At 36.3% G+C, this 14,038-nt stretch overlaps 1 protein-coding gene across 3 annotated transcripts in view; it reads left to right on the top strand.

The window, feature by feature from the left end:
• The window catches only part of DGKI (diacylglycerol kinase iota), a 450,344-nt gene that overhangs the window by 394,545 nt on the left and 41,761 nt on the right, over positions 1-14,038 (top strand). For all 3 annotated transcript variants that reach the window (XR_010945642.1, XM_067747120.1, XM_067747121.1), the window contains one exon: positions 3,201-3,226. Coding sequence is in view for 2 of the 3 variants with exons in the window: in XM_067747120.1 (XP_067603221.1) it covers positions 3,201-3,226 (26 nt within the window). In the remaining variant the exon portion in view is untranslated. The remainder of the gene's footprint in view (positions 1-3,200; positions 3,227-14,038) is intronic.

Here is a 14,038-nt window from a genome sequence, read left to right as displayed (position 1 = left end):
ACGGTGCCTGGTACTTAAAAGGGTCTCAAGTAATAATTATTATTCAGGTTTGAACCAACATAAAGGGAAAGATTCAAATCTGAATAATAATTATTCGGGGTCAATTAAATAGGAGAGAGATTTTTAAAGGCGGGTCTTGAGTTTTTGTTTTCGTTGTCTTTGCTGAATTTGAATGAATGTAAATAAAAATGTAAAACAATACCGAAACCAATAAAACAAAGCAAAATCAAGTATAAATATCCTGTAGCCCATAATAAAAGACTAGGGATGAGGAAAGAAGTGAGGAGGAAAACGCTAAATCCTGGAGCTCTTTGAGCGCTAGTGAAGTAATAGTCTGCATTGTGAGAGCAGATAGGTTCTCCAAGATAAAGTGTATGTGGAGGAGAAATGAACAGGCTGGGACAAAGCCACAAGTCTTTCAGGTGCAGTGGGAGGAATAAGCAGTGAGCTTTCTTTCCTTCCTTTGTTGTCAGGTTAAGGAACATTATCTCTTCCAGGGATTCAACCTCTCTGTTGTAAAAATAACTTATACTGCTGATTTCATGATATTTCTTCTCTCCTGAGCTAAGTTCCAGAAAACTTTTTATGCCCATTTCCAGCAATAATGGATGATGTGCATGTCTCAGTGGAATAATTTAGTGACTCGCTCCAGTGAAAGGTGAAATACTGAGTGAGGATTGAAATACTCCATATGTCTTAAAATTCCACAAACCCAGGCGTGTGGGAGACATTCAACACAGAAACTCAACATGACTAATCCTTAGAAAACAGTCTGAAATCAATAGTTCTTCCCCACTGCCTGGACATACCGCAGAAGGCATCCCCTTGGGGCTCTCAAGGAGCCATCTGGAATTTTTCAGATTTAATATTAGTGCTTTGCTTTTACAGAAAGGCAGCAAAAACCCTCACTGGCCTTCCACCTGAGACATTTAGTGGTCCATTGGCATGGATTTTCCTTTATTCCTATAGCTCTGTGAGAAATTAATTGCAAAACACCCAAGACATGCTTTGCTTCCTTCCCATCAGAAAACACCAGGAGTGAAGATATTTCCTTGTTGCTGACTCTTTTTTCATGCCCTCTGCAACTTAAAAAATTCTCTAATTTTTTTTTAATTTTTATTTTATATTGGAGTAGAGCTGATAAACAATGTTGTATTAGTTTCAGGTGCACAGCAAAGTGATTCATTTATACCTATACATGTATCTGTTCTTTTCAAATTCTTTTCCCATTTAGGTTAGTACAGAATATTGAGTTACCTGTGCTCTACAGTAGGTCCTTGTTGGTTCTCCATTTTAAATGTAGTAGTGTGTGTACATGTCAATCTCATTTCACCTCTGTTCAGCTCCCTCCTCCCCTTTGTTTGATGGTGGTCATCTCTGTTGCAGGGGGCACAGGATGTCTTTTGGCTCTGAGAGTGCCCATGCTGTCACTAATTTGGAGCTTCAGGTCATTCCCTAGACCCTTCCCTCACAGCTGACCTAGGAGCTGGCAAACTCAAAGGTGGTTTTAAGGTGACATGGTGATTTCTGAGGAGCTCCAGAGTGTGTCTGAGTCTGAACTCTAGTGTGTGGTGCTGAAATTAATGCAATCTAATACATTTTAATCAGGGACCCACTATGTTCTAAATAAGACATGGTCCTAGTTTCCAAGAAGCTCACAACCTAGTGGGAAGACTGGTGTGTGAAAGTGTGAAATAGGGGGACTCCAGGGAGAGGATAGATCAGCTCCACCTGAGGAGGCCCAGCAGCGTTTCTCAAGCAGCCAACACCACAGTGATGACTTAGGTTCCCTCCTAAGTTATTATGTCAGGTTCCCTCCCCCTGCTCCCGTGTCTACCACTCAGATGCCAGTTTTCTCTCCACCAGATCTGGGGACACTCTGTAGTTTTCACACACAGAAGTCTACTTGAAGAGACCTATAAGGTTGAAATGATTTCACTTTGCCATCCAATGGAAGTTCAAGGCTGTCTCACCATTATTCCTGTGTCTTTATACTGTACTGTTTGTTCACATAATGGACAAAAATATTTCTGATCAGTAGATGAAGTAAAGTGGTATCAGGCATCCCAAAGTAGCTAGAATTGTCCTTCAACCACTATGCACTCACTGAATCATTCTTGCCCCAACGTTTGTCATCATGTCGCATAAATATTAGTTATATTATGACTACATATAAATATTAGTTATATAAAGTTTGGTAGCTTTACTACCAAACTCATGCATTTGCCTTTGGTCATCTCCCTGCTATGGATTTCAGCAGGCCCATCATTTAGAGGAGAGGACCCCTCCCTCCTGGTTTCTTGCCTTTCCCTTCAAAATTCTAACACCTCTGAATGCAGTATTATGCATCTCTCTTTCTCCCAAGAAAAGCATGAGTCAGTAGTCAAGACTGTATCTTTCAAACTTGAGGGGAATTCATCAACAAAGTTGTGTCTGTATTGCTCAAAGTAACTCAATTAATAGCCGAGAAAGAAAAGAAGGTCATTATTGTGAAAGGGGTTGATATGATGATCCGTTGGTATCTTAATATTGTAATTGGACCTGAGGCTCAAATGATATGCAGAAGTTATCACTTTGTAGAAGTTCTATGAGATCCCAATGGTTGCCCTCCTGCCTGACTCTCACAGGTTTAGAGACATAAGGCCAACACGTAGAGGGTCTACATCATACTCACTGAAACATTAAATTCCACAGTGAGTGGAAGCGAAAAGCAACATTGATAAGGGCACATGCCATTTCTCTTCTGTCTCATTTTTTATTGTCCAAGTAGATTTCTTTTTTACGTACAGACACTTAATCTAGTGCTTATTTACATCCCTGGTATTTTCTATGGAGGCCTGGCTTTCAGCACTAGTGACCTCACAGGATTTCATCCATCACCACATTTCTGTGAGTTCTTTTATTGTGTGTGATAAATCCAGACAGTTTAATTTGTTTCAGTCTTACATCACCATGCTAATAGACTATAGACTATTTTAATAACATCTACCACTCAACCAATCCAGGTAAGCTTTGGGAGTTATTAATTGGAATATACCATACAACCAACACATCAATTACACCATCTACTACTATACTGAATTTCTATTTAACTGAATTTTGGGGGTGTAATTTCTATGAGCTTATTCTTGATCATTGTTGTACCTATAATTATCAGTGTCACATACAAAGGATTTATCATGCTTATTATCTCATTTTAGGTCACCAGTCTCTTCAGAAGATCACGGTAAGAATCTGTCTTACTTATACTAATTCAGAACTAAAAGTTGAGCTGTGGTCCTTGCATTTCATTGTCAGAGGGAAGAATTATTTAAGAAAATGTCTTTAAGATGTTTGCCTTGTGTTTTTTAGTGCACAATATGAAGCGCTTTTAAAAACTTAATGCATTCTAGCTAAATCTGATGTCTTGTATTATCTTCAAATCTGTTACAACTATTTTGGTTGACCAATATTTCAAAGCTTAACGTATTCTGATTTCTGTCCCATCTCCAGATACAGTTAACCCTTGAACAATGCAGGGGCTGGGGGCACCCTCCATGCAGTCAAAAATTTGTGTGTAACTTCGAGTTGGCCCTTCATATCTGCAGTTCCTCCATATTGGCAGATTCAGCCAACGGCGGTTCCTGTAGTGCTGTAGTTTTTACTATTGAAAAAAATTCCTCATATAAGTGGACCTGCCAGTTCAAACTCGTGTTGTTCAAGCGTCAGCTGTACTCTGTGTGACTTTTGGCTGGTCATGTAACTTCTCTGAGTCACAGATTTCACCTTTAAAGTGGGGATTTGTAGTAGATATTTCCAAAAGTCCCTTCCAGAGTGGACACTGAGATTTGCAGAGAATGTTATGAGTCTGAAACTGGTAGTAGTTGAGGTGAGTTACTTGCATTTTAAGAGATGGCTGTTTTATGCACAGGATAAAGTGTGTAGTTTTGTCACATCTGAGGTTTGGGGTTGTACATGTATTCAGTCAGTCACTCAGAAATGTTTTATTAAGTGTTTACAATGGGTCAGTTATGTTATATAATCATGTTATACAAATATGCTATATGGAGCTATGTGCAGGGACAATGTGATGTGTGACACAGAACTTTTTCCCTCAAGGAGCTTGATGGGTCCCCTTTTGGGGAAGGGGGCAGTGAAATGACACATACGTACTGCAATACAAAGTGAAATTCGATGAATCTTTTATAAAAGAGGGATAAGCCAGGACTCTAAGAGTACCACTGACATTCCACTTCATGCTGTCCCTAATTCAGCTAAGGCACCATTATCTATTTAGCCAAACAAGTTTAAAATGAAAAAAAAAAGACAGCTGTTTTAAGCTTTCCTCTTCACCCTCCCATTGCTACCTGGCCACTAAATTCTATCAACTCTTGTTTTTTATACTTCTTTTACCTCTGTTTCCTTTTCCATCCCCATTCCTTTCATTTAGGGCCACTCCATATCTTACTTGGACTTTTAAAATTGTCTTCTAACTGATAGTCATACCTCTAGAATTCCTTCTTTTATTTCACTGTATACCTACATATCACCAAACTGATTATGGTAAACATCTACTCCCATTGCCTGTAGGATGAAATCTTTTCAATAGACCAATAATTGTATTCATCTTTCCAATACTGAACTTAAACATGGAATAGAAAGTCCTAAGTGATGGACTCTTTATCTTCCTCTACTGCTCACTGCTTCTTTGGGCATCTTTCCCCTTGTCTCTATGCTCTGTGCTCTAGCCATGCGGCACTACATCTAATTTCTGAAACTCAGCACGTTTATCATGTTTCCCTGCTTTTAGCCAGGCTGTTCTGACGGAAGTCACTCCTTCTTTTTGCCATAGACAATTTATACTTACCATTTGACGCGTGGTTAATCATCTCATCATCCGTGAGAGCTTTCTGCCCTACTTAACATTGCATCACATATTTTTCTTCATTCTAGAATTTAACTTAAAAATTTGTTGCTTGATTTACCTGTCTCCCCTGCTAGACTGTGAGTTCTTTGATATAGATCCCAACAAATAGCAAACATTCAAAAGATGTTCATTAATTGAATACCTAGAGAGGGGTGGAGTTTTTAAGTAGGCCTGTTCTGCTCCCAGTGTTGGAATGAAGTTGTATCATGTTCTATGAAAAATCACAGGGGAAATTATGTTCAGGCCTATTGAGTCAGAATTAGGCATCACCCACCTAATGATGACCTACTGTTATATGCTATTTTGCTCATCAATGTTGGTATTGACTAGGTTTTTTATTGCATATTTAGAGGTCCTTGGACTTCAATGACCTTTGTTTGCATTTGCCTTCCTGTCTGTAAGAACTTAATCTCCCATTCCAGAATAAAGGGGGATGGGCTTCTGAATTACAATTCTGTAGTCTGCTAGGAATTCTTAAGGGTTATGGGCTATCAGCAAGCAGTGTCAATGTCCTGGGGAGTCGTGAACAGGTGACAACTGCCCGGAAGACTTGTTCAGTATTAACGGCACTTCAAAATCGATTATTTTAAGAATATATATGGGTGTGTGTGATTAAAGAAACATTATCCAAATTAGAGGGCTTTTACATTTTCATGGCTTCAAAACGTTGATTCTGCAACTTCCAAAAATGATTCAAATATGTAATGTAAAATTATAATGCTGACTGACCTAATCTTACCTAATTTTCATATCTTCTAGCCCATGTATCCTTGGAAAAATATTCTTTTCCTTTTTTTATCACCAAGATTTTCTCTTAGTACTTAAAATGTGTTTTCTTATGTTTATACATTTTAAAGTGTTCATGTTTGCTGTGGTTAGCATAAAACCTTGAGTATCATGTCATCAAACTTGTGTTTGTATACAATAATGACATTGCAGTGTACTTGTAAGAGAGGTAAGAAGTAGCATTTTTGCTTTCTCAAAAGTTATGGGTAGAAAACTCGAGGCACATTGGGCAAATGGATTGTGAAATTGGAAAAGAAAGCTCTGTGCCTCTTGCCTTTCTATTTTGTTTGCTTTCCACCAGTGATCCTATTTCTCTCTCTGACTGGTCATGTTGGCTATCCCCAGAACAGACTTCATTCTTGAGAAAATCTAATTTTCCAAAGTCCAATAACCCTGACCTTCTGGATCCCCTCAGATTATCCTTTCATGGAAAATGTGCTTGGATATCGTGGCCTTGTTATTTTCCCTGTTAGTTTCAGTTTCCTCACCTGTAAAGTGAGGCTATTTGTATCTACCCTGCCTACCTCATGGGATTGTTATGAGTTCAATTGTGAAATCACTTTCCAATTTGTTAAAAGCACCCTGAACATAATGCTGTTGATGTCAGCAGTGGATGAGGAAGTATGTGTTTATGATGATGTTTGCTCAGCATTACATACTGCCTTTGACAAGTTAAAAGATGTGCTGGGGAGGAGAAGGGGTGTGAAAAATGTTTCTTTCAACATTATCATTAAATATTAAATTTTATTGGAAGCCTTTTTATATCTGGGTGAGGAGGAGTAAAATGGTTAATACACAATTCAGCCTGCAGTGACAAAGTAAAGGGACAGTTTCTGGTTAGATACGGGGTCATTAGATATGGGAAATTGATGACATAAGGCATAAGTGAAATGTAGAATGTTTCTATTTTTATCATAGAGTATCAGAGTCATTAAGAATAAAGGCTAAAATTTACTGAGTGCTTCTTGTGCAGAGACACTGTGCTGAAGTGTTTCAGCTACATCATTTCATCTTTAACAAAGCACACTACACAGTAAATTGGTTCTCCTCAGTTTTTGGTGGGGGAAACTCACAGTACTTACATAACTTGCTGAAGATCACACAGCTAGTTAGTGGTAGAGTTAATTTTCAAACCCAGTTCTAACACTCCACCCTTGATCATTTACCCACCGTGTCCCCAGAAAACAAAAGAAGTGACTGTCAGCATTCAGGTGAATTGATAGAATTACAGAAAGAAAAAAATTTCCCTCTAACAAGAGGTTATTTACTACTGTGTGAGTAATTTCCTTTTAATGACAAAACAAAACAGACCAAAAATAACAACTTCTCCCTCCTGCTGAGAATGATTTGTCCCCGTAGAAAAAGTAAATACCAATGTGACATTCTCTCATAATTAGCTGAGTGAAACTGAAGCTTCAGGGAAGCCCGCCATGCGAAGTCCCAGGGGGAACGTTACATTTTAATGTTACAGCTGGAAGCCAGAGTCCTACTCCTTGTCAGAAGAGAAGCTTGATGGTGATGAATTGCCCTGTCCTACAGGTTTCCTCTGCATTTAGTGCCTATTGCCCCTGGAGCCACGTCTGCTGGGTTCCCAGGCTGCTTCGCCTGCTCTGAGCTCTCAGACTCTGTCTTGTCCTCTTAGCTTGCTTGCTTTACGGCCTCTCAGAACGCCTCTATGCTGGGGCACTGACAGAGGGTCAGCTTCCAACCAATGTCTGTTCACTTACAAAGTAAAAGACATTAATTGAGAGGAAATGCCAACAATCTGATTCCTCCTGGCATGTCTGAAGCAGGTATCCCTCTCCTGTCCTAGCCCGTAGACCTGTTGCTGGTAAAAATGGTTCTTTCTCACTTTATATGGTAGTTCTTCTGTTGCGACAGTAACACAATGAACAAGAATGGGAGTGGAGGCTATCTGGAGATAAAAACTGTAACAGCCATGATCACCAGTGTAAGTCCCCAAGGACGAACCACTGTCAGGATTCGAGGCAGTTTTACTTTGCAGTGGGTTGTGCAGGGAAACGCATTGTAGAGTGGCCTAAAGCTCTTTAATACATCAGTGGCTGTCTCTGGCTCAAATACCATAGATTCATATTTCTCTCTAGTATAAATATATATGTATATATACATTTACTGAAATAGGAATATTCATAAAAATGTATAAAATTTATCTGCTCAGTTTAAATTATAACCAAAGGAACTACTGTGTACCCAGCCCCCAGTCTAAACAATAAGATATTTGTAGTAATCTGGAAGCTTCATGATTGCCTTTCTGATTACATTCTCTTCCCTCTCCTATGGGGATAGCTACTATTCTGCCTTTTTTGTTAAAAATTTCCTTGTTTCTTTTCATCATTTTACTACACGTATGCATATTTCACCTATGGATATATGTGTGTGTATAAATATATATTTTATATTTGTATTCCATATATGTGTGTATATAGTTTTGCTTATTTTGAACTTTTATAAATTGAATTATTTTGCAAACTCTTCTGTGATTTGCTTCCTTTGTTACAGAATAATGCTTTTGTAATTTATCCTTGTTGATGAGCATCATATTCATTTCATCAATTTTTCATGTTGTATAGTGTTCTGTTGTATGAATATATAGCAATTTATATACCCAAATTCTGCTGATGAATGTTTAGGTAGGCTCCAGGGTTTCTTTCTTTGTTTGTTTTTGTTCTTTTTGCTATTGCAAACAATATTATGGACATTCTTTTTCATAACTCCTCCTGGTGTCCATTTGCAAGAATTTCTCTAGGGTTTAAACCTGGCAATGGCATAGTTAGGTGGTAGGTTATACACATATTTAATTGATCACATAATGACAAACTGTTTTCCAAAGTGATCACTCTAATTTATACTCCCAACTGCAGTAAGAGTTCCTAATAATCCACCTTTGTCAACACTTGATATTAACTGATTAAAATTTTTAGCCAGTTTGGTGGGAATGTCAAATGGTATCTTGTGATTTTAATTTGCATTAAATAATTACATATCAGATTGAGCATTTTTCATATATTTGTAGGTCATTTGTGTTTACTTTTCTATGTAATTCTTCATTTCCTTTGCCCATTTTTCCCCAGTGGGTTGTTTTTTCTCAGTGATTCATAAACATTTTAATGTATTCTAGGTAAAAAATTTGTGTTGACTATATGTGTTGCAAATTTTCTCCAGTTTGTGGTTTATCTTTTCAAACGGGGACTTTCCTTCACTGACTTGCAAAGCCTGTTCTGTCTCTCCATATTTGTGGGTTTCCAGATTCCCTTTTCTGCTTTATTTATCCATATGTCTATTTCTGTACAATACCATGTTGTTTTAATTGCTGTAACTTTGGTAGAAATCTTAATATCTGGGAGATACCTAAAATTTGTTGTTCCTCAAGACACTCAAGAGTGTCTTGATTGTATGTGAACTTTTGCTTCTTCATATAAATTTTAGAATCAGCTTATCAAGTTTTGTGTTGCAATTTTCATGGCAATTGCATGAATCTATACATGAGTATAAAGAGAATTGATATTTTTATGATAATGAGTCTTTTCATCTCAAACCACATCTCTTTACATTTAATTTTTTTAACTAATCTTTTAAAATGCCTATCAACAGAGTTTTATAATTTTTTTCGTGAAGGTTTTGGCCATCTTTTGTTAAATATATTCCTAAGTATTAACATTTTAGTGATATTTTATATTTTAAAATTATATTTTCTAAGTGAACATTGTTGGCATATTAAAAGGCAATTGACTTAGAATCTTGTTTCAAAATCTTGAATCAAGATCCCTGCTAATCTTTTATATTCATAAACTTTATCTAAAGGGTCCTTTTGTGAGGAAAGTATTTTCCTGAGAATTCTGTTTCATCTTTTCCAGTCATTGTGCTCTGTATGAGCATTTTCTCATTCTTTCTGTGCCAGTTAGAACACTCGGTATCATATCAAATACAGGTAGAGATAGCAGTATTGCCTTGTTCCTGACCTCCAAGTCAGTGCCATCCACAAGTCACCATTACTTGTGAAGGTCACTGGCAGGTAGTCATGGTGTTGGTGGTGTGGTTGTTCCGTGGATAGACCTTTAAGGATTTCCCCCTTCATTCAAATTTGTTAAATTCAACAGGTATTGAATTTTACTGAATTTTTTTTCATCTTTTGAGATGATAATATGCTTTTTCTCATTGGGTCTTTTACTATGGTGCACTTCACTGATTGATTTTTTAGTAGAAACCACTATTATATGCATGAGATGAGTTCAAATTGGTTATTACATTTATCTCCTTTATATATTGGTGGGTTCAGCTTACTAATATTCTACTTACAATTTTACTTCCATATTCCTGAGTGTGATTGGCTTTTAATTTTTCTTTTTTATAGTATAGTGCATGTATAATGTTCATAGCTTCATAAAATGAATTGGAAAGCATCTCCTCATTTCCTAACATCTGGAAGACTTTGTATAACACTTGTTATCTATTTCTGGAATATCTTAGAAGATCCCATCAGTAAAGTTATCTGGGGCTGGCATTCCCTTTGTGGGGAAAATTTCAATGACAGATTTGTATTTTTTAATGTTGGAGGAGGTAGATTTTCTATTTCTTCTTGAATCAGTATTGGTAACTATTTTTAAAGGAATTCATCCATTTTATTAAAGTTATTTTTCATTTTTTGGCATACGTTTTTAAATACTATCTTACTGTCTGTGTAACTTCTATGAGATCTGAGGTTACATCTACCTTTTCATTTTTAATATTGATTGTGCCTGCTGTGTGTGTGTGTGTGTGTGTGTGTGTGTGTGTCTCCTCCACCTCTCTCTCCCTCTCACCAGAGGCTTAGAGCCCTTTATGTTACTGGTTTTTCAAGAAACCATTTTTTACCTTCATTGGTCCTCTGTATTATGTATTTGTCTTCTGTTTCATTAGTTTCTTACGTTTATAGTTTCCTTCCTTCTAATCATTTGGGTTATTTTTATTCCTTTTCTACTATTTTTCTAACATAGACATTTAAATACAAATATTACCTGAATGCTTTCTCTTCCCTATATATCTCCTTCTGGAATTCCATTTAGATGCATGTTAGACATTTTCATGCTATCCTATATATGTTTTACCCTCTGTTCCCTATTTTATATCTCTTTGTTTCTCTGGATTGCATCCCAGATAATTTCTTCAAAGTTGTTTTCTTGTTCATTTTTACTGATTTTTATTCAGGTGAGCTGCTCATTTCCTTGGGCCTTTATGCACAAGAATTCTTTAAGTCCTTCAGAGAGGTTTTCCAGTCACCAGAGAAAACTACCAAACTTGATTAATATAAATTAAATTCTCCATTTGTGAGTTTGTGTGTGTGGGTGCTTGTTCGGTTCTTGTTTAGAATGCATAGGAAACACAGAGACATTAATTCAGAGTGCATCATATTCAGATAATGACAGTAACTAGTTAATGTTCATCACCAGTCATTACGTCTAAGTCTCTCTAGTTATTTTAGTTGTCTGAACCACATTCTCTGGTAGATTCCTTAGGAAACCAGTTTTTTCATACAATAGCAATTGGTCTGAGTCTTTCACCCTTGAAAATTAGTTGTGCTGCATACAGACTCACTGGGGCACATGTTCTTTCCTTGACATTTTAAATATTACATTTTTCTCCTGTCATAAAGCACTTGCTATTAAAGTCTAATGATAATATTCTCCTTATAAAAGTCACTTTTTTTGGTCTTAATACCCAAAGGATATTTTATTTTCCTTTAATGTTCAGTATTTTTATGAAAATATGCCTGGATGTAGATCATTTTGAGACATGACACTATTTAAATATAAAGTTTATTATTTTTTAAACTTCAGAACCGTGTTCTTGAATTAAGGGTTTGTTCTGTTTCTTTGCTTTAGTTTTCTTCAGAAGTTCATTTTGTATGTTTGTTTTATCTTCTTTGCTTATCTTCAACCTTTGCCATTTTCTCTCACATTCTTTTTATCCGTTTCCTCTTTTCTTTTTGATTTTTAAAAGTTCTTTGTTTCTTCTACTTAAGGCTTTATTGGTTGAATTTATTTGTTCTTGTGTTCTTTCTAGTTTAATTTGCAAAATGTTTTATTCTTTTATTTCTAATGTTTTGTTGAATATCACCTCATTTCTGAATTATTCTAATTCTGATACATGATATTTCTTTGTATCGTGTCTTTAAGCTCATCTGAAACAGTACGTTACTACTTTTTTTTTATAGCAAGTATTTGTGATTCACTTCCACTATCTGTGGGAATGTTATTCTGTTCCTTATTCTTGTTTTTTTTCCTTCATGTGAGATTTTACATCCTTTTTTTGATACTTCATATGAAATTAGTTTTTCTGAAATTTACAAAGAAAAACACTTGTTAGCTGTTCTAACTTCAGAGAGCTCTTTCTTGGGTTGGTTTTGTGTACTGTTAAAAATGTGGTAGCTTGCTTTCTCAGACTTCCTGGCTTTGATCCCTAGCCTCACTTTTATCCAGACCTCTTTCCTTTATTCCTGTTGTCCCTGTTCTGCTCAGTGTGTACTCCACTTGGAAGATTATCCTCACTTTGGGTCCTATCTTGAAGGGGAGCCCTGGATGGTCAGTTTTAAGAGTTTACAGGGGCTGCAGTGCTCCAGGTACTTTTAGTCCTTACTGGGGACCCTTGCACTCATGTGCTGTGGGAATGGGAAAAGCTTCTGACAGTTTCTGTAGGTGTTCTCACCTTGGCCCACTGTACTGTTCAGTGAACACCTGCTGGCTGTTTTAAGGCTTCCTGTTCTCAGGTCCATCAGCTGCCCTGCTGCTTCCCTGGGCTTTCCAGCACAGACGTTGATAGAATGCAGGTCATTTGACTCTTAGTGTCTTCTCTCCAGCCACTCGTAATTTTGAGGTTTATAAGGGTATCTTGTTACTTTGTCTTAAATGTTGACCATGTGTTTTTGGTTCTTCTAGTTCCTCTGTCTCTCTATATGTGGAGACTCAGGAATATTCAAATAGTCTGCTGCAACTATTACCACCATCTCCCCACATTTCCTGATTTTTTTAATCCAGCATTTTAGCTTAAATTGTTAAGGAAGTAGCTCATTCCTCTTATTATCAAAAAGAGAAATTTATATTTTTTTATTCAAATAAAAGTTACACATCTTGAGAGTTATATATTTTTAAAAATAACTATGACACCTCCTGAAATTAAAAATTTTTTTTAAAGAATAACTGATTTTTGAGAAACTAAGGTTGGAGGGATTAATGGTTTGGGTCCTTGTGTTTTAGCAAAAATAAGTTCAACTACTCCTTTGAAATTATTTGGCATAATATACTCTTATGTGTACTTAAAACTGAAAAACAAGGTCAGTATTTATTAAAACTTAATAAGTTCCAGGCAGTGGCTTAAGGGATGTTCTGCTGAGGTTTAGAGAGGTTAAGTAACTTTAAGGTCACACCAAACTATTATATACTGAACCAACTGCTCTAAATGTTTTATATATATTTAAATTTCACAACAATCATGTACTACTATTATTCCCATGTTACAGATGAGGAAACTAAGGCACAAACCTATTAGGTGACTTGTTCAAGGTCACATGTGTAGAACTAGGATTCAAACTCATACTCTAGATCCAGATCCCATTTTTAGTCCCCGTTTATATAGTCTCTCAATAGCATGGCTAAGTTTTCAGCTAATGTTATAGGAAATTTTGATTCTTTTTGTTGAAAGGAGACCTCATAATTATTGGGTTGGAATTGGTCGTTAGAAAAGAGATTTTATTTTTTTCTTCTCGTATCAGTGAGCAGTACACTTGACACAGAAGAACAATTTAAAGCTATATTCTTGTTCACTTATTTTACCTCCATACTTCCATAATCAAGGAAACAGGGATCTAATTTCCGGTCAGTAGCACTCAATCTTAAAAAGGTAGAATTCTTGAAAGGTAGCTATTTCCTTAAGAAAATATCACATAGAAAGACAGTTATTTTATGACCAGAAGAGTAGTGTGGATTAAGAAAGTTAGATGTTTTTCCTTTTTATTTTCTATAAGCTATTTTTTAGTAAAATGTGATAAGTAAGCTTGGCTAATGATACAGATGGAAACATCTGCAGATCTTTAATTGCCTTGCTAGGAAGAGTTTTCAATATTGGCCATCGCAGTATGCCACTTTGCAATGACCTTGGGCTAGCTAATGCAGAGTTGCTAGAGGGTTTTTTTGTTTTTTTGCCCCCAATTCAGTTTATGACTGTGGAATCCCCTATTGGCTTTTGTATTTAGATTCAAACCTTTTAGTGCTCCCTTTTTTTTTCTTTTACTTTTAAATTTATTTATTTATTTTTTACATCTTTATTGGAGTATAGTTGCTTTACAATGGTGTG

This window comes from Pseudorca crassidens, chromosome 8 (genome assembly GCF_039906515.1).
Source record: "Pseudorca crassidens isolate mPseCra1 chromosome 8, mPseCra1.hap1, whole genome shotgun sequence".
NCBI lineage: Eukaryota > Metazoa > Chordata > Mammalia > Artiodactyla > Delphinidae > Pseudorca > Pseudorca crassidens.
The sequence above is the reverse complement of the archived record's forward strand: the minus strand, read 5'-3'. Positions and strand labels throughout refer to the sequence as shown.